The sequence below is a fragment of the Bombus pyrosoma genome, linkage group LG8 (genome assembly GCF_014825855.1).
Source record: "Bombus pyrosoma isolate SC7728 linkage group LG8, ASM1482585v1, whole genome shotgun sequence".
Taxonomy (NCBI): domain Eukaryota; kingdom Metazoa; phylum Arthropoda; class Insecta; order Hymenoptera; family Apidae; genus Bombus; species Bombus pyrosoma.
Window position 1 is genome coordinate 10,454,551 of NC_057777.1, and position 23,501 is coordinate 10,478,051.

Genomic DNA, 23,501 nt, shown 5'->3' on the forward strand with positions numbered 1-23,501 from the left:
TTTGAATCTTTTATCGACATCACATTGAGAAACTATTGGATGGTGAATAAAGTATCCGTTTTTTCGTATTTGGAGAGTTTATCAATAATATTTCGTTAATTCATCTGTTGCTGCGGTATTATTACATATGTATAATAATTCATAACGAATGAGTACATGTACAATTAAAAATTCATTTTGAGCCAAGTGCAGGACGCAGGCCCAACGGAATAAGATAAATGTATCAGAAAATTTCTTACGTTACTTCTTAGTGTATGACTGTTTTAAATAATATATATCAACTACATTATGATGACTCCATTTTTTAATATGTCAAAATAAAGAACAAGTAAGAATTCACACGTTACTAAGCAATTAAAACATTATCAATTAATAGCAAATATAAAACAATGAATTATGTATAAAAGAATATTTCGTTTTTCTTGATACTATAAAATCGAAATTTTTACTGTATATTACGTTCTATTGAACTAAATAACTAGCAATGTATTAGTATAAAAAAACTAATGGAATGAAATTATTAATTAGCAATATTATTTGAATGATAAAATATTGATGCTAGTATAGATGACTGCTGTCTGGTGTGCAGAGATAATTAAACATGCTATCATCTATCCTACTGTTCATATGGAGTAGCAAAAAGTTTATTATGTAAATTAGAAAATTGAATTTATTTTATAAATATAAAATGTAACAGTTTTGTCGATAAATTATCTGTAAACTATATTCAATTTATTTATGAAATGATTTATATATTTTTGTTATGAAGTAATTTGCATTATAGCTTATTCGTGTGAATGAATTCTGGCGATCGTAAAGTACGTGATGTGTAAAAAAACTTGTAATGTTACAATAATGATCTATTAAAGTGAGTCATACGTAATTTTTAATCAAAAGAATATACATGTATTTTGCATAGAAAAAAATTGTTGAAAATATTTCACTTAAATACAGTAAAGTTATATTGATTGGTACGAACATTTTTAGATATATTAAATTTGAGAAGTATGCTCCACTTGAATAGTGGATTAGATTATATAGCATATTTAATATTGTACTATATATTTAAGTTACAAGAAAACAGTGGGATGCATGGAAAAGTGATTAGCAAGAAATGTGTGTAGCATAATCAAGTGGGTATATTTGAAATATGACTTAAAAATTTTTAATCAGGAACCACATATGCTTTGAAAGAAAAGATACGAAATTTTACTATTTGATATTTACATGAAATGATAATGCAGGTTCTAAGTTTAGATAAAATGTAAGTTCATAAAAACTTATCAATTACGGAATGAAACGTTAGGTAAGTGTTGCGTAAAGGTACAGAAGAACTTAGATTATTTTGTAGAACAGTGTAGATAAGTTAATATTACACGCGTATGTACAGTATAAAGAAACAAGTTAGGAAGAAAGAAAACGGCAACGTTATTGTGCGATAAGTACAATTCGCCTTGATTATACAAGTACAAATTAAGAATTGCTCCTTAGTCAGTTTGTAATATAAACAACAGTGCATCTAAACGTTATAATATAACATAATATTGCTTCCTATGGCTGTGATTACTGGGTCATTTGATGTTGACTTTAAGAGGGAGTAATATCATATGAAAACTCATACTTCACGCCATATTTATTTATTCTTGTTCATCGTTACCGATATATCATTATTTGACGTCATAAAATGTCACTGATTCTTATGTACGCAAATATATATATTTTTTATGATAGAATTTTTTTTCAAATGAAAGAAGAAGGTATTTAAATTATTTTTATGGTGCGAAGATATGATTTTTGACAAGAAAAAAATTTACAATACAATTTAGTAGGTACATTAATCTATTCGCGTAAACATATTATACATATACACGTTGTATATATAAAATATTAATGTACCGAATGAATAAGCATTTTACATTATTTATTATTATTAGTATGTGTTCATGTGATATCCGGTGTTTAATGAATTTGTACGTACATATATCTTGTGTTTACAGTAATCTTCAATCTCCGAAATTTAATTATCGCGCAAAATTAATTGTATATTCTTTTTAATCGTTTAAATAAATATTCACGTTGTAAAGAGTAAAAATTACTATTAGCCGCTCAATTTTTACTATTATCTTCAAAATTAAATTTTACATATATTTGCGGTGATCACGATGATCAATCGATTTTCATAGACTATTTACTTGAAAAATTAATGAGCAAGTTACTCATACATTTTTTTTAAATTAATATTCGTAATATACATATGACATTATTTATCTGTTAAATTTACTAATTTTTTTATCACTTTATATGTAAAATAATGCTCCCACTGATATTATTGCATAAGTTAATAATGTTAGCGCACTAAAAGGTAATTGAATGACATGCAGTAAAATGTATTACATGTAATAATGATGTAAATAAAATGATTCTGTAAGATATAAAAACAAGTCATGGAAATATTTTTCTTGCCTATTGCATTAATGAGAGAAACATCAGAATATCGAGATGGTATGTAATCTTATTTCAGAGTTAGGCTATGTTGAAAATTCTTTATAAATTTAGTTTTTTCTTAAATCAATGGGCGTATATTCAAATTTTAGTCACTTTTTTGCATAAACTACTAAGCATATAACAAAATTAAAATATGTCAACCAGAGGAGGAATCTGTGATGCTCGTTGCCAAGCATTTCACACTGCAATGATACAAAAAGAAAAAAACACACGTATTAGATGGTTTTTGAAGAATCAACACAAATTATTAGATCATTTGAGAAAAACGGAGGAAATTAAACTTCCGTCGAAACATGAACCAGAAAAACATCCAGTCGTGGATATTGTATATAATTGTGTTATATTTAATAATAATTACCCATATATGTTGTACAGTGAAAGTTAGATGAGATTTTCTGTTTTATAGATACATTTAAAACCCTTACCAAATTGGAGACCTCTCGAACCTGATGGTTCTATCAATATGAACATAATGAAACCCATTGATCCGCAAGTAAGAACTATTCTGTATGAAGACGCCCCGAGTTTTGTTAACGCTGAAAATTATATTTCTGAAAGGTTTTACATATAATAATAATTTTTTGTAAATGTAGCAAAAAAAAGATGACTGCCTAAAATCGTACTTAAGTAAAAAATATTGATGTTGCATTTCTTTGTTTCAGTATTGTATCGGTATTCTTCTTAATTTCGATTTCTTACATTGAAAATATATATTAGCAAAATTGATATTTTGGGCTAACATCCTCATTGATTATTTTAGAGTAAAAGACATTCCTGAAAATCGCTATTACTATCCGGATTGCACAAGTTGGATATACGGATGGCGCTTAACAGATTATCCGCCTATTCCACGAAGTAAAGTTGGACAAACAAATGTTATGATTCGTGAATTTTATCATTCAAAAATATCGAGCCTTCACAGAGATCCAGAATGGTATCGCTCTTCGAGAAGAATAACATTTATATGTGATGATAAAATGAATTAGTTTCCTATTAGACGGAAATTTAATCAGGTAACTTTTTACTTCAAAGTGTTTTGTGAAAATTTTTTACCAATTGTACTTTTCTAAAAACAGCAAAATTTTTGTAAGTGAACGTTTTCCTTTATGATCTACGATTAACTATGGTTTATTAATTGTTGTCCTTTTATCTACTTCTAGTTTTCATAAATAATAAACTATTTTCTTTCGTTGATATCACCTAAATATTTCCCATATACAAAATATTAATATCCTAAATTTTACATTTTTTCTGTATTGAATATTTCTTTATGGTATTTACTTTCCTTTATATATTTTTATGTTCATTTCATCAAATACTAAATATTACAGACCATACTTTAAGTTTGCATTTTTTGTATTTTTAAAGGAAACAATACATATTTAATCAACAATATTTTACGCTTGACGATACTTCTATAATAGATTTTGTACATCTCATACGCTGTTTTTTTCGTAAATCTTACTTTTTACGATTCTTTCCTCCAAGCTAAACAGTTGTATTTTTCTATTGTTTAAATAAGATGATATATAAAGTAATAAAAATTTTGCTAAATTTGTTAAGATCTATTAAGCAAAAGATATTTATTATATTGTCTTATTTAAAAAATCGAGAGGAGGGAATTATACAAATCCCACTGCTTCAATAAATCTCTTAAAAGAAAAATGTACCTGTTTATAACAATTTACGAAAAAATAGCTTGTAAGATTTATAGCAGAGCGTTCTTTGTGTGTATCATATTTAACGATTATAGCTTTATAATCTTTTCTGTTTTTCTACTATCTTTCCATTTCTTCCTTTTTTTTCTTTATCCTTATATCTGAGTTAATCAAATGTTGTAATCATAACGGTAATAGATAGTCTGCTTGGCCCGGTATAGCATGAAACACAAAATTAATAAACTTCTGAAAATGTTTAGTAACTTTACAAAGCTCTTCGCCCAATAATTTCTTCTCCATATGACAATCGACAATTTCTTTTTTCATGATGGTAATTATATCTTTTAAGCGGACCATTAATTCATAAAATTCTTTGATTTGTTGCTGTATTAAAGCATAATTTCCTATGAAATATTTCTTCTCATATAATAAGCGAAATTCGAATAATTTCGTTACCTGAAAGTATTCATGCATGATATGTTTCTCTTTATTACTTCGTAATCGTTCCACACAGAGGATATAGATTAAATCTGCGGCATTTTGTATTTCAAACTGATGTCTCTGAATATGTAAATCTCTGCTCATCTTCTCTTTAAAATCCAGCATTTCTTTTTTTAATTTTACATGCTGTTCCCTGTATGAATTTTAATTCAAATTACTTATGCAAATGCAATGTTCATGCAGAACATGTTATGTTATGTGCATGTGCGTATGCATGTTATGCAGATGCGCAGTTATGAACCTCATTATCTGATTAAAATCGGCAATTATATTGTCCCTTTTGGCGCAAAACAGCTTTTCAAATTCTTTGTACAACGATAGGACAACGTGAGTCATTTCCGCTCGCATTTTTCGTGTCACTTCCTTGGTCACGTTTATTCGTTCTTGTACAACTGCTTTTTGAGTGTTCTTAGCACATTCTGCAGCTGCTTTAGACCATTCTCCCTGAGAAGTAATTTCGTTTTTTTTTTTTTTTTTCGTAGACTTGCATAACTTTTAAACTACATTATATGTACATATATTCACTTCTCATTAAACTTTTTTCAATAGCGTATTTTCAACAGCATATTTTTCACAATCGAGAATATACGAATGCTGTCCAAAAAATGCTTTTTGATAAAAATGTTAATTTATACAATAATAGCTAACAATTCCATTCCGGCTAGATAAAGAAAATATTCGATAATTCTCGTACTCAACATCCTTGAGGTAATTCAAGGTTACACAATCGCATATATATTAAACGTGTTTAGAATAGAATTCTTCTATTTGGCGAAGTTACTTATACAAGCTACTCCAATTACAAATATAAAAGTAACTTAACTGCATTGAATTCTTTCATATGAATGATGCTATCTTGAATTCCTTCGTTATTGTTTTAATGCATATATTATTGTCATTAATAGATCATTAATTTTATTGCTTCTACATCCGATTATTACAAAGCATTATCAGCTTATTAGATTCTTTCAATGGTATTTTATGTAATTGTATTAATAAAACTATATTAATAATAAAAAATTAATAACAAAAAAAATAATATTAATAAAAATACATTGATATTTATTATATTAATAAAATAGATGTAATCTATTTTCAGTAATATATCCTTCTATTTCTTTTCTCGTTATACAAACAAATAAATAAACAGTCACGTGTTATGATCTGAATGAATAATAATTAAATGATATTCATACTCTCTTTATATGTATATAAAATTTATATGGAAGAAATATAAAAAGTAATGCAAATCATTACTTCAAGTTGTTTCTGTAATTCACGTCGGACAGTTTCAATATAATTTTCATATTTTTCATGCAACTGTTGAACGTGCAGCTCAGCTTCTTGTCTTTTTTTCGCTTGATACATATAAAACTTCTCTCGCGATTGCCTCTCTATTTTGTCCTTTAGATTTTCTTCAATTTCCTTTTTTACACGTTCTAAGAGAGCTTCACCAATTTCTAATTATTTTATTTAAGATTACAATTATATACAACATTTTGAATACTTCTATGTTATCTAATATATTTTGATATATATTCACCTATATATATATACTATAATGTTACCTAATATATTTTGGTGCACGAATGCTTTTCTGATTTGATAATCTGTTGACGGTATGAATTTGGTTTTGGGTAAATGATGGTCAGATGGAATTGGAAAGCATGCTTTTGATGTTTTTGATGGTGTCAATACATCCAACAACTTTATCGTATCATGATGAGTATAATTGAAAAACACTTGTGCCAAAGATGGACCAAGACAAGCGTGAACTACTGACGCAGGTGGAACATCGTTGTTCGAACACGGTTTCACATTACACTTTGGAGTTGTTTGATCTGTAACAATTTCATTTTCTCTCATCTATTTAAAGATGCAGTAGCAATGTAATAAACATGTTAATATTTCAACTTACGCATGACTTTTGTATTTAAAATATCTTGTAATATACGAGAAATTTATAAAGAGATTAATTTTGTAAAGGAATTAACCTTTGCAAGTTGATATTTTTAACTGAATAACAAATGATTAATGAAATAAAGAAACAAAGGAACGAATAATTTATCTCAGCTAGAAATATTATGAAATTTAGAATATTTGACGATAATATATATTATATAACAATCTATATATATTGTTTATAATAATAAAACTTGAAAAAAATACAAATTCTATACAGTTTAAAAATTATGCAATTTATATATATATAATATTTAATTTAATTTAATGTAAAAGTATAATGCATACAATATTTTATTCTTAATCAATAAAAACTTTTATCTTAAGATAAGATCGTATCAGTACATTTTAAAACAAGAGTTTTGAATAAGTTAAAATTAAGAAACTTTACATTTAAGAAATCTATTTTTAAGCCCAATTTGTCAAAATACGATGCAAATATAGAACAATCACATTTTAGAAATTAAAAGGGGGAAGTATTTTCAAGTGCAACAACTGTTATACACTAGATTGTATAGTTATACATATTATAGTTTTTATAACTATACGAAGAAAATAATACTTTTATATCAGGAACAACTAGAAAATAATAGCATAAGTATAAATTTTGATATTGATACACAAAACTTGTTGTTGAAACTAATGAAATTTATCATTTTTTATCAAATATAATATTATATTAATTGCAATATCTACACTGTTAAAAACAATTACAATGAGAATATTAATAATTAAATATGATTTAATTGATTCGATGAAAATTGAAAATTCAAAAAATTGATCCTTTGGAGAAATTTGTATATTTTAACTAGTTTTGTGTATTTTACTATGTACGATGTAACTATGTACGAATATATTTTTATTTGATCGATTTCGTAATTTATAGTTCTAAATGTAAAAATTACCTGATCTTCCAAATCATGTTAAGTTTGTACATTTATGGTCGTTGTTACATAAAAAGTAACAGTAAAAGTAAACTTTTGAAGGTAAACGATGCAAATTAATACTGTGAATAAATTAAAATGAAAAATATAGTAACGATTTATCCTCTATATTAGTCTACATCACGATTGTACAAATAGGTTTCGACACTTGTTAGGGAAAATCGTCCGAAAATTGAGTCGTAACTAGTCGTGAGAAATCAACATGGAATATAACAAAGTTCGCGTTCTTACGAGACAGACAGAGATGAGTAGAATGTCTCAATCTCTTTCTAAGGCATTCATAACATGACAAGCATGCTCAGAATCGAAACCCTTCTTATCTTCCATGTTGGTTTCTCACGACTCAATTTTTGGACGGTTTCTTCTATGTTCCGGTATTGAGTGTTGAGACTGTGGTTTGTATGATAGTGTTTGCCAATCTGTTTCACTAACAAAGATATCGCGATGTAGCTTAACCTTTTCTGTTCTAGCACGCGAGGTTTACATTTTATATACGGTAAATTATAGAATATGAAAATAAATACAATTAGTTATAAAAATGATACCAGTCATATATCTTGTCACAGAACAATTAAAACGGCGAAATAATTTTATAGTGTCATCAGTTTTAAGGTGTTTTAGCGTTTCATTATACTTGAAATTATCTTAATTGTATTTGGTAGAATTTTAGTAATTACATTAATTTATTTTATAAATATGATTTTTAGACAATTAGGTTCTAGAGTTAAGTTTACCCAAAGTATAAGAAATAAACAAAGCAAAGGCAATGCACAGTCTATAAGTACTTTATTTAAACCAGTTCTTGTAAAGAAAGATTCAGATACTGCAGATGTTGGAATTGAATTATGTGGTACCTTAAACAAATGTAAAATTATACAAATTTTATGTGATTTTGCAAAAACTGAATCGATTAAAGAGCTAGGTGCAAAATACGGATTAGATGGTAATCTTTTTGTTATCTGTATATTATGTGATAAAATATTAATTCTGTAAAATTTTTCGTTCCTAATCATCTAATCATTTGTAGATGTAATTTTTACCTCAGCTATGGGAAATTTTCGGAAACATTGTATAGAATCTAACAAATTACCTGCAGATCTTCATGTTATTCTAAGTGACATTATACAAGGCTCTGGACATATTACAGATATATTTCCATACTTTTTGAACCATGCAAAACAAATGTATCCACATATTGATTATTTAGATGAATTGAGAAAAATCAGTGATTTACGAAATCCACTTTACTGGTAGTTGTTAACTTATAAAACTTAAAAAGGTTGGTACGTAAAAATGATCTATTTTAATTATTATTATTTTAGGTATCCTATAGCTAGGTCTAAGAAAAGAAAAATTATATTTCATGCTGGACCTACGAATAGTGGTAAAACGTATCATGCGTTAGAAAGATTTATCTCAGCAAAAAGCGGTGTTTATTGTGGACCTTTAAAGTTATTAGCTAATGAAGTTTTTAATAAATGTAACTCCAGAGTTAGTATAAAAAGTAATTATTTTATTTTTTGTTACTTATTTTATTAAACATGGATAAATTTAGGGTACACCATGTGATCTAGTAACGGGAGAAGAACACAAATATGCAAAGAATGTAACATCTCCTGCAAACCACGTATCATGTTCTGTAGAAATGGCAAACATACAAAATGTTTGTAAGTAAATTTAATTAATAATCTTCAATTTATACAATATTATTACCTTTTATATTTAATTATTTATTTATATAATTTTATCAAATAACTTGAACAAAAAATACTTTAATAATTATTACAGATGAAGTAGCTGTAATTGATGAAATTCAATTAATACGTGATCCAAATAGAGGGTGGGCATGGACAAGGGCTCTTCTTGGGCTAGCAGCAGATGAAATACATTTATGTGGTGAATCCGCTGCCATATCTATAGTGCGTTATATAACTTTACTTTATAAACTTTATAAACAAATTGAAACAAGAAATTTTTAAAACTATAATATATTGTAATTTCTGTGATAATGTAGATACAATCTATTTGCCTCACAACTGGAGAGTCGGTAGAAATAAAACAATATAAACGATTAACCTCACTCGAAGTAGAAAACTCGGCACTTTGTTCCTTACAAAATATTCAACCAGGAGACTGTGTAGTTTGTTTTAGTAGAAATGAGATATTCTCCGTATCAAATGCTATTGAGAAAATGGGACATAAAGTAGCTGTAATATATGGTAGTTTACCACCAGGCACAAAAATAGCGCAAGCTGCAAGATTTAATGATGTTAATGATCCTTGTAAGATATTAGTAGCTACTAATGCAATAGGAATGGGCCTTAATTTGTAAGATCATAATTAAAAATTTCAATCCTTTAGCACGATATAACGAAAATACAAAACATGTCTATATTTTTTCAGACATATTCGTAGAATTATATTTTATTCTATTACTCAACCAACTATAAATGAGAAAGGAGAAGTAGATATTGATACAATTTCTGTATCATCTGCATTACAAATATCGGGTCGAGCTGGTCGTTATGGAACGCAATGGTCGAAGGTACTTTATAATTAGATTTAAATAAATTAAAAATCATTTTAGTGGTAGATGAAATTTAATATTACTAATCTTTTATTTTTTAGGGATTTGTAACAACTTATAAACCTGAAGATCTTCCTTTATTAAAAAAACTACTACAGCAGAATCCAGAAGAAATTGAACAAGCTGGAGTTCATCCAACAGCAGACCAAATAGAATTATATGCCTATTATTTACCAAATGCACCATTGTCAAATCTTATTGTAATGTATTTCAACATACATTTAATTTATAATTTATTATAATCTTAATATATTTCTTTTGCTTTTCCAGGATATCTTTATTGCGTTATGTGAACTTGATAGCACTTTATATTTTATTTGCAATTTAGACGATTTTAAATTTCTTGCTGATACGATACAACATATACCATTACCTCTTCGTACACGATATGTGTTTTGTTGTGCACCAATCAATAAAAAGATGCCTCTAACGTGCAGTATGCTTTTAAAGGTAAATTAAAATATCAATAAAGTTATAAAACTTCATATCGAAAAATTTTTATGTATTTTTTATACAGTATGCTCGACAATGCAGTAAAAATGAACCTGCAACTGTTTTATGGTTACGTAAACAAATTAATTGGCCTCCAAAAATGCCATTGAATCTTGCTGATCTTCTACATTTAGAAAGTATATTTGATGTATTGGATGTTTATCTTTGGTTAAGGTAAGTAATTGCATAATAATATGTAACACAGATTAACATCTGCGTTAATACACAGAGCATTTCAGAAATTATGGTATAATCAGCAAAGAGACGATTTTCTAAAAACATGAGATATAATTTTGTCATTTGTAACTTTGTTTAACACTAAACCTACCGACACTTCGTCTATACCTATTCTTACCGTGTGCGGTCAGAATGACCGGTGATTAAAGAAGTAATAGTTTTTATGATTTAACTTAGATAATGGTTAATTTATAACTAAATGTTTATAAAATGATGAATTTTCTTAAAATTTCGTCCAAATTTACTTTTGTTTAATTTTAACTATAGACTTAAATAGAATCATACTTTTATTTATATAGAGATATATCTTATTCAACTTGGCTGCATTTTTTTACAAATTATCTTATCATCAAATGTACATTTGCCACATAAATATTTCCCGCATCTTAAACAAATTTTCGTAATTTTGTAACCTTTATTAATTTTGACAAGTTTTTTGTAGTAATGAATCTGAACTTGTTGATAGTTTTATTGCACGGTTCTTTTTCCGCGATTCTTTATATAAAAGTAATGTATGCACCAGGTTTATAACAATTTTGTGAATTCTCTGTAAATTGTCCCCATACTGTAGATACCATTGCAAATTTATTGATTCGTAAACGTTGGCTTCTTTCGCTCTTCCTATCAAATCGTATAAACCTCATAATTTCAGCAAAGTCATTCCTGCTCATTGTTTTTGATAAAAATGCAAGTCTCCAAATTTTATTCCATAAATATGAGACATCTAAATTTTTTGCCTGATATGCACCGCGGGCATATAACAGAGTAATAAATGCATCTAGTTTTGTTGCATCTTGCTCCCTCTTAGCCCCCAATACTCTAAATGCTTCTTCTTCCGTACATTTTATTATATGATACTTTATACGGTAATCAATAATAAGATAAAATGCTGCCTTTACTTGTCCTTTCATATATGCCGTTTAGCATATCCCTAAAAGTATTATAAACTGATGTCCTGCCAGGTTTGGGACTTGCATCTATTTCTCTCCAAACTATCCCATCGGGCCCAGTTTCGATACGTTGGTTCTCTACATCAGTCTCACCCTTTGCTTTGTCTCACCCTTTATCAACGATAATTTCTTTCTTTTTTGTCCTTACGTAAACGCTTATTTATAATATTCAACTTTAATTCGATTGTAAATAGCTTTTCATGTGTTTCCATGTCGTTTTCAATTGCTGAAGTTTCTTATTCATCGCACACTGAACAGTCTTCTTCTATGTCCGTTATTTTTTTTTTATAATTTTTTTTTTAAAGGTCTTGACATTTCTAGGATAAATATTTATCACAGAATAATACCATGTACGGAATACAAAATTATTATCAAATTTGATATGTTTTACTTTTCCTTTTATAATAACTTTGTACAAAACGCTCTGAGATGCTTTCTGTCTGAGTTTTAGAAATAACAAGTTTAGATATCAACTAATTGACTAACAAACTGAGATGTATCCTAGTCCAAAGGACAATAGCAAGTTAGAATATGGTCTGTGACGGCGATATTTATACGAAAGTATTGATGAGTATTGGCCGTTTTCTACCAACGGTTACTCGAGGGTGGAGATGGGAAAGCGTTTCCCGTGTTTTATCGCAATGAGCAATAATCCTAAGAAACTTCTCGACTTTTAAAATGTTTGTAACCATGAACTGTAAAAAATGTTAAATTTTATGACGGTTCCTTAGAATTATTATGGGCCTGAGTTGATATGCTTGACAGCTGGTGGCCATCTTGATCGAGGGATGGATTATTTTTTATGACAAGATTACGGGTGTAACAGCTGTTATTATTTGTTATTACTGATTTTGTTTGTCATTTGTCCTTGAGATAGCCTTTTCTTTGTACTGATTGCATTTATTTTAAGAACTACTAAAATATTTCGTCGGGCGGTTAAAATGACCGCTCACGATAGGCAAGGCAGAGTACAAATTTTTCTCAGAAAGTAAAAGAGCAAACTAAAAGTAAATACTGAAAAATATATTGTATGCATGTGTTAGGAAAAGTCAGAAATTATGAAACGATATGATAAAGTTTAAATATGGTTAAATTTGTGTAGAAGTTCGAGAGCAGTCATTTTGACCGCCGCTGGTAGATTTAGTGTTTAAAAAAAGTCGAGTTTGAAAATTTGTCAATTACACATGTACGAAGTTACTTCTTAATGAAACGTGTTCAAACTCTCCTCAGCATGTTCTATATTTCGAAAACAAGGCGTTGTATAAATAAATTTATAGCGCAGAAACATCCTCTTATTAATTGTACCATAATTACTGAGATATTATGTGCAATGCATTGAATTATATTATTTGCAGTTATCGAATGCCAGACTTGTTTCCTGATGCAGATGCAGTTAGAACATTACAAGAAGAATTAGATAAAATTATTGAGCAAGGAATTAGAAGAATTACAAGATTATTTAAGAAGTCGAAAACAGGTACATCGATTGTTTTCAGTATGCTGTTCATAACAAAATTTATATACAATTATGTAGAATTTGATTTATAATTAATTATGACATCATTGAAAATTTATTTATGAAATTAAAAATAGGTTGAATAATGTTTGCTTTTATTAAATAGATTCTGAGACTAATAAAGAAGAGTCGTATGATCCGGACGAAAATCTACGAAAAAATGGTAATTTGTTAGATATTAAAAGCATTATGTGTTTATTTTTCATAATTCTATAAATTACATTACATATATATTGCAGATAAACATCGGAAAGATACATTAAGTTATTCGTTGATATCTCGAGGTCTCCTAACGCCAAAAATGTTAGAACAATTAAAAGTAGAATGGTCTATGGTAAAAAGAATCTCTTCTATAAAATAAAAAATTTCTATAATTTAATCAGTTAAATTATGGATAAGTATATTAACTTTTATAAATCATTTTAGGAACACAACAAAAGAACTTCAATAGATGGGAAAGGAAGCGGACCCAAATCTCGTAGGTAAAGGAATCATGTTACTTACTTATTGCAAATTAAATGAGATTTGTGAGAAATGTTATCTTTTGGAAGATAATGCGAGAGAGATTAAAGAAAACTTTTTAAATAATTTTTGTGTATTTTTAAAACAATTAGTGTACTCTCTACAAGAATTATAAATGAGATGATTAAGGTAAAAAGACGCAATTAAAAATTGTACTTCTAAAAAAAGTTTATTTAAAATTACTTGAAGATATTTATAAATTCATATCTGCGATCCTGTCTGTTTGTACGTTTGTGTTTTCGACGAACTGAATATATATTCTGCTGTTGTTCTGTAAATATTGAAGGATTGCGAGGAAATACAAGCTTTTTCAATTTATGCTGTAATGTGTGAGATAGAGAAATGCATCTTGTACATCTTGATGAATCGTTATTCACTATCAGTGGACATAAAACATGTCGCCATTTTATACCATCTTTATAAGCAACTATGATACGATGCATATTTTGGAATCTTTCGGTATTATATATACCTAATTTAGAAAATAATAGCTTTATTTCTTGAAAATATTCAAAGAATAAAAAATATATATAAATACCTTGACAGACAGTCCTTTGATTGAATTCATCAATAAGTTCTTCTATATCTAATAAACTCTGTACCTGTAAATGTTTTCCTTCTCTTATGAGGTTATGAATAAGTGGATTAATCTCTTTATTTACAACAGCACAATGCAACATCATATCACTCTTAATAAACACTTGCTTCTCTGTGAATGGCATTCCACTTTCTGTCATTCCCATATACAAATACACTATCGTTGTTGTGAGACCTTTTGATGTTACTAAACAAGACCAACCACGTGGTAATAATACCTCTGTACATATTTCAAGTAAATCTTCGAACAACATTTGACTTTCATCAATTTCATTACTCATAGGATAATACTTATTTAACTGATTATAATTTAAATTATACATTATTTGATTTTCTATATATACATTCTCTGTGGTTTCAAAATTATTATCTATTGATTTCTCCATAGAAGCAATATCTTTCTTCACTGCTTTATGCTTCCATATCATTGTTTCATGTTCTTCAGAAATATAATTTTTAAAGGGAGACTCTGAGACTTTCTTGGTTACATTAGAATAAGAATCCTCTTTGGATACTTGATTTTGTTTCTCCCTTCTGTCTTCAGAATTTATGTCTTTCATTAAGTTTGTATCAGAAATAATACTGTTCTCCATAAAATTTGTTGATTTACTCTGTTTTACTTGATTTAAACTTTGCTTCGGAGATTCCTTAATCGTAGATCCATTATAGGATGTATTATTTACATTTGAAATATTTTCCGATAATTCCATTTTGTTTAGGAAGTTTTGCTTAGAATTATGGATACAATCATTAATATCACGAGAAAATTGGTAACGTAAAGATGTAATTTTATGATTCCCATTATTATTTATTTGTAATTTTTCTTCAGTTCTTGGTATGAGGAAATCTGTTTCTTTCTTTTCTACTGTGCTTACTTTATTAAATTTACCTATATTATTATCAGACTCACCAGAATTTTCTTGAGCTTGTGCATTTTCTTCGAGATGATAATTTCTTCCAGGTACAGCTCCTGGTCTCAATCTGCATTTTTTATATTTTATCTATAAAATAATAGAATTTTTTCATATGTGATGATTTAAAAATGTATGATATTTATATAACGTAGTAGCTACAAAACTATTATAACTTACAGTTATAACATATGGTGGCACTCCACTGACCCAATGTGTAATAATATCGTCTTTGTGAAAATGTTTACTACAGACATATGTATCATCAGTAACAGCATAATTCTCAATAGCTATGGCATTTTGCCACTTTTTACGAGTCTCTGGATCTTTTGGTGCCGAGAAAAAGCTATAAGTGTTTCTGTAATTGGTTTCCTTGCACAATACACACTTGCGCGTCATAATGACACTATAAAATGTATTTTTATATTATCTTACTTTAAAGTATATATAACATTATTACTACACATTTTGTACCGCTTTTTATAGTACATATTATACATTTATTACAATTATTTTAAAGTGACATGGTACAAAACAATAGATCATAGAAATAAATTTAGGTTATACTATCTTTACGTTAAAATACCATCAAAAGTTAATATATATTTGCTTTAAAGCTTCAGTCAATATTATTTTCTATTAATTCCATGGAATTTCACATTTAATTACATACATTTACCATGATTGTTCACCAGTCGTCAATATTGTTTTAAGGCAACTATTCGATTTTCGTTCAATAGTATTATTTAATAGGAGATATTAATAGTGGTTGTTAATTTTGCACTTCATCTTGAAAAGATGATTCAGAGCATTTTGAGTAGAAATTGAGAGTTTTTCCACGTTTTAATACATCTTTAATAACTTATTTATTTTGATCTTAAACTTTTGTTGACTTTCATCGCCCTCTATTGGTTTATTATCATATGAACATAGAATGCAACAATTTTATAAACGAATTCATTTAACTTCGTTTTATAAAACAAAATTTGAATGATCAATTAAAGAAATCTAATGAGGGAATAACAGATATATATATATACTATTAAATTAAAATTAAACATAAAATGTAGAAAATAAGAAACACAAAAGAAACATATAGTTTCATACATCATTTCAGTTTCGAACACTCCTAGAAACTTTTTATGTATTATTATATAAAACATTTTACAATTCAAAACAACATTAAACAATTTCATTAACATTGTGATGAAACACAATTATCATAATCACACTGATATCAATTTAAAATAATGAAAAAATTATTTCATTTTCTAACGTCAGTGTTCGTTGCTATTTTCTTTTTATTTACTGTTTGTGGGAACTGAGGAACTCTGTTTTGAAGATAAGTTGCGGAGTTGTAGTTCTTTAATGAGGAAATAGATTAAACAGACGGAGACATACTCAGGAAGGATTTAGAGTTAAGGATCTCAATGATCTTTAAAATTTGTTCTACTTGAGCAATTCTCGAAATGATAAGATGAAGATATGGGACAAAGTTTTCGGACGAGAATTCTGTAAAAAAGATATGATATCAAATTTCTCGAGAGATATTTATTTTTTTAGAAAGTGTTAATTCAGCTTTTTTAATTTTGTGCTTGAAGCTAGTCCTCAATAGATTCAAATGTGAAATAACCTATTTATACCCTTAGTTGATCATTAACAACTGAATTTGATTATGAAACGTCTTGTTGAAGAGTTTCTTGTCTAATTAAAGAACAATGTGCATCTGCGAACAATGTACCTTCTTTGGTAATAAATCTCATGTGCTTCGTAAGTACGTATTGTTTATGTATTTTCAAGAGGGAACAGGAAATGTTCCACCTTAAAACGGAGAAGTAAGTAAGGAAAGAAGCAAGTGAACAACTTAGTATCTTTTATTTTTTAACATTAACGAGTTCAATGTTCTTGTTAACGTTTGAACATTTGAACCTTTAAAAGATTAAATTGAGGAATATTTAGAAATTAATCAAGATTTTGTTATTGATTTTTCTGTTAAATTAATGTGTTCTCCGTGTTTAAAATTGTAATATTCTTATTATATAAATATATATGTAAATATGTATACTCTAATTAGCATTGGTTTAAATAAAGACAAAAATGATAAATATTTTACATTAAAAATACAATTTAAGATAATGTTGTAATAAAGTAGAAAGTGAAGTAGAAAAAGTGAGATTAGCAAATTCTTTATTTTCAATAGTTTGTTTTAAAATGTTCATTTTGATCGAAGCGTAATATTCTGCAGAAATTCACGTTCAAATATTTCTATTAAATTATAATGAGGACTAAATAAGATGATCTATTATTTAAATAATTATTTTCCAAATATTTTATTTACATAATGTCTACATCGCAGCTTCAAAAATTTGCAACGTGATCAATTTCTGTGACTCTGTATACAGTTTCCATTTTTCATCCAAGCATTCACACATTTATAAAGACGATAAGTTGACGTATGTATAATCCTTGATAATCAGACAGTTGTAGTTTCTACTCAATTTTTCATGACTGCATATAATTCGCGAATCCGGCATTTTCAGTGATACCAACCACTTACGAAATTGCAAAGGATCGTTGCATTTCACGCTAAGAAGCTGTTTTTCTTTTTGTGTTCCTTTTTTAACAAATGTCTAAGCAACCGTCGTTGTATTGGTTGACTGAAAACATTTTCTAAGAATGCCCATAACAGTAAAGTGAAAAGAACCACTCCGTATCGAGGAACAAGAAAGCGTTGAAAAAGAACGAAAGTTAATGGGCCAGTTCTTAATGGAGCCCCGACATTGAAAGTAAATGCACGAAAATTGCATAATTTCATTGAAAACGATCGAGCCAATTGATTAAACTCAATTGCACCTTTTAGTGGATCCTCTGCCAATTATTACAAAAATAAGGTTTTTCTAAGTAGGTATATGCATACATATCTATGTGTACTATTTTTCTTAATTAAGTACTTAATGATGAGTCTGTTATATACTTTGTTTCCAGGCTATAGGTTTAATTTGTATGGCTGATGTCTAAAACGCGTTATTTTAGTATTATCGAATTATTTACAGAAAAATTTTATTTTAATACTTTGCCATTTTTACTTTGTTATCATACATTTATAAGAATTCAGACATTTTCTGTTACTGTTTAGGTAAATTTTTATTTATTTTATTTGACGATTAATGTTAAGTTTAAGCTAATGATAACTTAAGCTGCTGCAAAGAAATGTTGTAGAAAGTTGGAATCTTAAAGATTTCGTGTGATTTTTCTTGTACATAAAATGTAAATAAGTCTTGCCTTTCCTAGAATTGTTTTACCATTTCATATTTTGGTTGATAAGGTTGTTGGTGAAAGTATATAATTGATTCGACGATAACGTGGCGTTAGAATCCTCCATCCTATTACGCTTGCCTTGAATTCAGGGTAAAATAGGTAGAGCCTTGATACGCCTGGCAAAATTACGCTACGATACACTCGGCTTCACAGACGGTCTACTTTTGAGAGCGGTAACTAGTATCTAATTTACATATTAAGACGAACTAAAATCTTTCCAAGGAAGTAATCGCGATCTGGGAAAATTTCAAGCTAAGCAATTCCAAGCTAATTTTCTGTAATTTATAACTGTGAAATGTTAATTATTTAAAATTTTGAAGATCTACGTTTCACGACGATTTTTGAATTACAATTCTACGAACTCGACTTTTGTATACATATATCGTACAATTAAAAGTAAAAATACATAATGAATAAATATTATTATGTCATTCATTTATACATTTATGTAACAATCTAATTTATAAATAGCGTTGAAAAAAAATCGCATATCCTTATCCTATGCTCTATAAATGTTTCATTAATAATAAATGCTTCGCTACATGTTACGAATTTTTTACATGCTCTAATTTCTGCTATACAATTCATTAACATGAATGTTTTAGAAGATATTTATTCCTTCGATTCTATTTAAGTTTTATAATACACACTTTAATATTATACATAGAATTTTTACAGAAATAGATTAGATTTGTTAGATGAACCTGGAAATCGCAAGAGACTACAAAATGTCAAGGATGAGAGAAGGCAAATAAAAGTTGCAATGATCTTTTAGCATATCTCAGTGAGCATAATCCTGTGTGGGAGGGTTTTACTTGAAATAAATATGAAAGATAACAACTTAAGATAACCTGTTTCAATTCCAAGTATTAGGTCATTCCATAAATAATATCGTGTTTATAAAATTTTATAATATTTATTAACGAATTATTATACCACCATTTATAAAATCATCTTTTTGGTAATTTTTGAAGTTCCCTCTTGAATAATTGTTAAGATTCTAAATCTTTTACCCTTTATAGCAATCTTTAGTGATCGGAATAAATGAAGCGAGAAAGAACGAATAAATAAATGAAATGAAATAATGAATAAATGGAGTTCGTACGCGTTAAGTTTAGAGAATAGAGAGAATGGTATAATTTTCAATTGCATTCCGTGATTTTATTTATTGTTTTCGCTGCCTGCAGCCGAGCATTGACACGATGAAACAGAATTTCTTTCTTCCTTCATTAGTACCGATTATTTCTAACTCTTTTAATTGCTGACGATGATTGTACATTTCGGAAGCTTCTATTTGATTTTACCTTGGAAATGTAAAATGCAAAATGGGAGACTATATTACTTACGACCTGACGTTTAAATAATACGTACACAACTCTGATAATTACCTATTACGTGTGTAATTTTGACAATGAAATTTCGAAAGAAACAAACGCATTTATCGTGACAAATAAAGTAGTTGGCTTTGTTCACTGACAAACGGGAAATATTTTTAGGTTGTGCAACCTTAAATGGATAGATTGCGTGCTAACCAATTGGTCTGTGTTTCCTTCTGATTCGCATTCTTTAGAGACTACTTTCTCACGATGCTCGTTCGTAGACCTTTAACAGTCATTTCATTGCACAGATACAGATGCACATAGAATAACTGGAAACACGGAGGAGGTAAATGCCGAGGTAAATGCCGAGCAACAATTAACATTACTTTATTAGCGGAAGTGTTCTTACTTGTAATTGGAAAAAATTTTACAGCATTAATTTCGCCTATACAAAAGACGAAATTGAAGTTGTAAAATGTTTCTTTACGCGTTGTGTACGTCTAAATGTTTCTTTTATGCTAGGATAATTATCGGAGATGGAATTCTTGTCACGTGAATCAAGATATTTTTTCAGCCAATGGTTAAATAAAATGTTATTTTACATTACGTAAAAACTTAAAATTATATGGAATTTAAGTAATAATCTATAGACCACAGATGTTCATACAAATTCATATTTTTATAGCATACAAGTAAGGAAATGAAACCTGGGTAAAAAATTCCTATCATTAAAATGCATACTTTTTGCACATTTATATCTAAGAACCCACGTATATTGCATTACATTTATGTTCGAAAACAGATCGTATACTTTACATATATGATATATTTATCTCATGAAATTGATTTAATTTCTCATAACTGTGTACCGTTCGTAACAATGTTAATGTCAAATTTTGACTGGTTGGTTAAGGGCAGGATATAATGAGCAGTTTGTGTTGTGAATTGAGATATCTTAGTTTTATTGAATTTAGCGTGCTATTTTAATCGTAACTGTAAATTACATATATGGCGAACATGGTTTTCGTAAATATTTTCAAAGCAAATATTTCAAAAGATAAACAGGCGTTATTTTTTTTTGTGTAAACGTTATAAGAAAAAGCAGTCAACGACTTCAAATTTGGACAAATTGCTTATAATTTGTTTACAATTAGACTGCGGGTTTTTTAATATTTTTATGAACGTAGCTAAAGAAATGGAACGTAAATAGAAATTTGTTTCACTTGCTAAATACTATAATCTGTAAATACTGTACTCTGAATGTTTTAGTATATTATCTGTATGCATTGTATGCATTTTTGCATCTTTAAATTTTTCATATATACGTAAAAGCTCCTGTCTAATTATAATGTAATACTATATGTATGTACTAAATTAATCACAAAAGTATTATAAAATTTCTGTAAATAATGACTATATCGTAGTTAATATATTAAACGTATGTAAAATGTATTTGCATATTTTCTGATTTATTTACTTTATGTGCATAAATGTCTTTATTGTATAATTATCGCCCACAAATATTCGCAGTTTAAATAGTCTATAATTGCTTTTAATATTGTAAAGAAATGAGTAATGTGAATTAATATGCATGCAAATGTAATAACATAATGCATATGCATATGCATATAGCATAATGTAATACCAGAAGTATAATTTTATACACTTTGCAAGTTTTTAATTTGTTTACTAATTTTTCAATTTCTAAACAATATTCAAAATAAACTTCTTAATCTATTCCTCAGTTTTAGAGATAATGTCATTATTTCTAATAAATATTCCAATACATCTTCCTGTCTTTATCTTAAAATCGTATAAACATTTTTTATTCCCTTAGATCGACTTAGATTGTAAAATGTACAAAGGGAAAGATTTATTTTACAACGTATAGCAAAAAGTAACTTGAAGATTCTCCGTAAAGATCACTGAGAACGTGGTTGATCCAAATTACTCGTTTCTCTTAATGTCATGAACTTAATCATTGTTATGTAACATTATTCAACACCTTGTTGGGAAATTTTAACCGAATCGATTGTCACGCTAGGCCAAATATTCCGGGAGAGCTGTCGTAATTCAGGAAATGATATCTGCAACGACACCAACAAACCATACTTAACGCGAGTGAAACTATTCGCGACGTTCATTCTTCGACAGGCCATTGTTCTATTTGTCGTTTATCGGTTGTGTACAAGCGTGATCTTGCAATTTCCTGCGGTGAATCTCGTGTCACGGATGTTTTCCTTCGTGGTGCAGGAGGATTGACTTTGAAATCGGATCTGAAATCCTCGCTACAGGCATTGTTACTCAAAGGCACGGATTTCACAATAATTGCTCGTCTTGCTCCTTTAAGTTCCATCAGAGGAGGTCAAGCATAAAGAATAAAAAATGGCAGACACATGTTTTAACGATTAGCAACATGGTGAAGTTGTTATATGTGATAACTAGAGAATCGCCTATAAATGATTTGAAAGTCGTATATTGAATATTTTGGAAGCTTTAAAAAGGAATCGAAAATTATTTATTTATCTTTTTTGTTTGATCCTTTTTATATAAATGGCATTCAAAAACTTTAAAGTTTATGAAAGTTCGCCTCTTTTTGTTCGATATGGAAATGACAAATGGATAAAGAAGACAAATAATTACTTTGACGAAAATAAATAAGTATAGTCGAGGACAAAAATAAGTGGACAGGCAGTGGAAATACTTATGTATTAATGAAGCTTAATCCAACTACTACCTAACTTTTCTTTATTGCATATTATTATAGTACACGTACTAATTAGTAAATAATTGAAAATAATATTTACATTTTTGTGTAAAGAAGCTGTATTTAACGAAACTTCTTTGATATCATTTCCACTACCTGTCTGCTTATTTTTGTCCATAATTGTACATTTGAAAATAAAAGTATGTAGTATATGTATGTCGAGGAATTTCAAAATATTATTTTGAGAAATTGATTATTTTCAAATCATTTATTTGCCAAATATTTGATTATTTCGAATAATAATTGAAGATGGAGTCAAGATAACAGTTTTTGGTACATGTATAAGGAATACATATATCTGTCTATAAATATTCACCTTTTAAAAAATTTGATATCAAAACATTTCATCGGATTTAAGAAACATAAAAGGCAGGAAAGAAAAAGAAGTACAAAACAGGGTATAAAAGATGGAAGTACCCAGATTTTGAAATTTATATATGAAAATTTTCCGTAAAAATAAACATTGTCCAATAATTTTAAAAAAATTGCTGAAGGTACGTAATTTTACAGTAGCAATCTAATGCAACACAGAAAAATAAGTTTGTCCACCCGGTTAAATCAAACAACGATATACGTATGTATATACATCAAATAAAATAACAAATATTAAGATAATTTATTTTTCAAATAATAATATTTATTTATATATTATATATATAGTAATATACAATAATATTATAATAATGAAACAATAATATATACAAAATAAACGTTG

The 23,501-nt window shown here is 28.1% G+C and overlaps 4 protein-coding genes across 9 annotated transcripts; 2 read left to right on the plus strand and 2 right to left on the minus strand.

Annotated features, from left to right (window-relative positions):
- Positions 1-2: 2 nt before the first annotated feature.
- LOC122570301 (protein ATP6V1FNB-like) lies at positions 3-3,508 on the plus strand. Of its 2 annotated transcripts, XM_043732426.1 has the most exons (4): positions 3-2,502; positions 2,595-2,830; positions 2,912-3,063; positions 3,266-3,508. In XM_043732426.1, the coding sequence occupies exons 2-4, from the start codon at positions 2,639-2,641 to the stop codon at positions 3,489-3,491; spliced, it is 570 nt and encodes a 189-aa protein (XP_043588361.1). In that variant the 5' UTR covers positions 3-2,502; positions 2,595-2,638; the 3' UTR covers positions 3,492-3,508. The 2 variants fall into 2 exon arrangements, with proteins under 2 accessions (XP_043588361.1, XP_043588360.1); XM_043732425.1 differs by having other exon boundaries at positions 3-2,830.
- Positions 3,509-4,325: 817 nt separating this feature from the next.
- On the minus strand, positions 4,326-6,710 carry LOC122570300. 2 transcript variants are annotated; one of them, XM_043732424.1, is made up of 5 exons: positions 6,233-6,710; positions 5,922-6,124; positions 4,906-5,108; positions 4,620-4,797; positions 4,326-4,547 (listed from the first exon to the last, which is right to left on the minus strand). In XM_043732424.1, exons 1-5 carry the CDS (start codon positions 6,528-6,530, stop codon positions 4,347-4,349), a joined length of 1,083 nt encoding a protein of 360 aa, XP_043588359.1. In that variant the 5' UTR covers positions 6,531-6,710; the 3' UTR covers positions 4,326-4,346. The 2 variants fall into 2 exon arrangements, with proteins under 2 accessions (XP_043588359.1, XP_043588358.1); XM_043732423.1 differs by having other exon boundaries at positions 4,326-4,797.
- An 883-nt stretch (positions 6,711-7,593) lies between these two features.
- On the plus strand, positions 7,594-13,940 carry LOC122570297 (ATP-dependent RNA helicase SUV3 homolog, mitochondrial). Of its 2 annotated transcripts, none has more exons than XM_043732415.1 (16): positions 7,594-7,612; positions 8,041-8,182; positions 8,278-8,513; positions 8,598-8,820; positions 8,893-9,061; positions 9,126-9,237; positions 9,359-9,489; positions 9,585-9,898; positions 9,974-10,115; positions 10,199-10,357; positions 10,428-10,607; positions 10,675-10,823; positions 13,192-13,313; positions 13,459-13,515; positions 13,592-13,686; positions 13,779-13,940. In XM_043732415.1, exons 2-16 carry the CDS (start codon positions 8,109-8,111, stop codon positions 13,836-13,838), a joined length of 2,223 nt encoding a protein of 740 aa, XP_043588350.1. In that variant the 5' UTR covers positions 7,594-7,612; positions 8,041-8,108; the 3' UTR covers positions 13,839-13,940. The 2 variants fall into 2 exon arrangements, with proteins under 2 accessions (XP_043588350.1, XP_043588349.1); XM_043732414.1 differs by lacking the exon at positions 7,594-7,612 and adding an exon at positions 7,809-7,965.
- An 84-nt stretch (positions 13,941-14,024) lies between these two features.
- On the minus strand, positions 14,025-16,280 carry LOC122570298. Of its 3 annotated transcripts, none has more exons than XM_043732419.1 (4): positions 16,062-16,280; positions 15,563-15,788; positions 14,413-15,472; positions 14,025-14,346 (listed from the first exon to the last, which is right to left on the minus strand). In XM_043732419.1, exons 2-4 carry the CDS (start codon positions 15,779-15,781, stop codon positions 14,054-14,056), a joined length of 1,572 nt encoding a protein of 523 aa, XP_043588354.1. In that variant the 5' UTR covers positions 15,782-15,788; positions 16,062-16,280; the 3' UTR covers positions 14,025-14,053. The 3 variants fall into 3 exon arrangements, with proteins under 3 accessions (XP_043588354.1, XP_043588351.1, XP_043588352.1); XM_043732416.1 differs by having other exon boundaries at positions 16,056-16,279; XM_043732417.1 differs by having other exon boundaries at positions 15,563-16,280.
- Between the last annotated feature and the right edge of the window lie 7,221 nt (positions 16,281-23,501).

Coding starts and splice junctions, on each gene's coding strand:
- LOC122570301 (XM_043732425.1), top strand. CDS start 2,639: ATGTCAACCAGAGGAGGAATCTGTGATGCTCGTTGCCAAGCATTTCAC. Junction 2,831..2,911: donor AACATCCAGTCGTGGATATT/GTATATAATTGT, acceptor TCTGTTTTATAG/ATACATTTAAAACCCTTACC. Junction 3,064..3,265: donor GAAAATTATATTTCTGAAAG/GTTTTACATATA, acceptor TGATTATTTTAG/AGTAAAAGACATTCCTGAAA.
- LOC122570300 (XM_043732423.1), bottom strand. CDS start 6,530: ATGAGAGAAAATGAAATTGTTACAGATCAAACAACTCCAAAGTGTAAT. Junction 6,125..6,232: donor CGTGCACCAAAATATATTAG/GTAACATTATAG, acceptor TAAAATAATTAG/AAATTGGTGAAGCTCTCTTA. Junction 5,109..5,921: donor AATTACAGAAACAACTTGAA/GTAATGATTTGC, acceptor ATTACTTCTCAG/GGAGAATGGTCTAAAGCAGC.
- LOC122570297 (XM_043732415.1), top strand. CDS start 8,109: ATGATACCAGTCATATATCTTGTCACAGAACAATTAAAACGGCGAAAT. Junction 9,238..9,358: donor GGCAAACATACAAAATGTTT/GTAAGTAAATTT, acceptor TAATTATTACAG/ATGAAGTAGCTGTAATTGAT. Junction 10,116..10,198: donor ATGGAACGCAATGGTCGAAG/GTACTTTATAAT, acceptor TTTATTTTTTAG/GGATTTGTAACAACTTATAA.
- LOC122570298 (XM_043732419.1), bottom strand. CDS start 15,781: ATGACGCGCAAGTGTGTATTGTGCAAGGAAACCAATTACAGAAACACT. Junction 15,473..15,562: donor TGCCACCATATGTTATAACT/GTAAGTTATAAT, acceptor ATTATTTTATAG/ATAAAATATAAAAAATGCAG. Junction 14,347..14,412: donor TCAAAGGACTGTCTGTCAAG/GTATTTATATAT, acceptor TTTCTAAATTAG/GTATATATAATACCGAAAGA.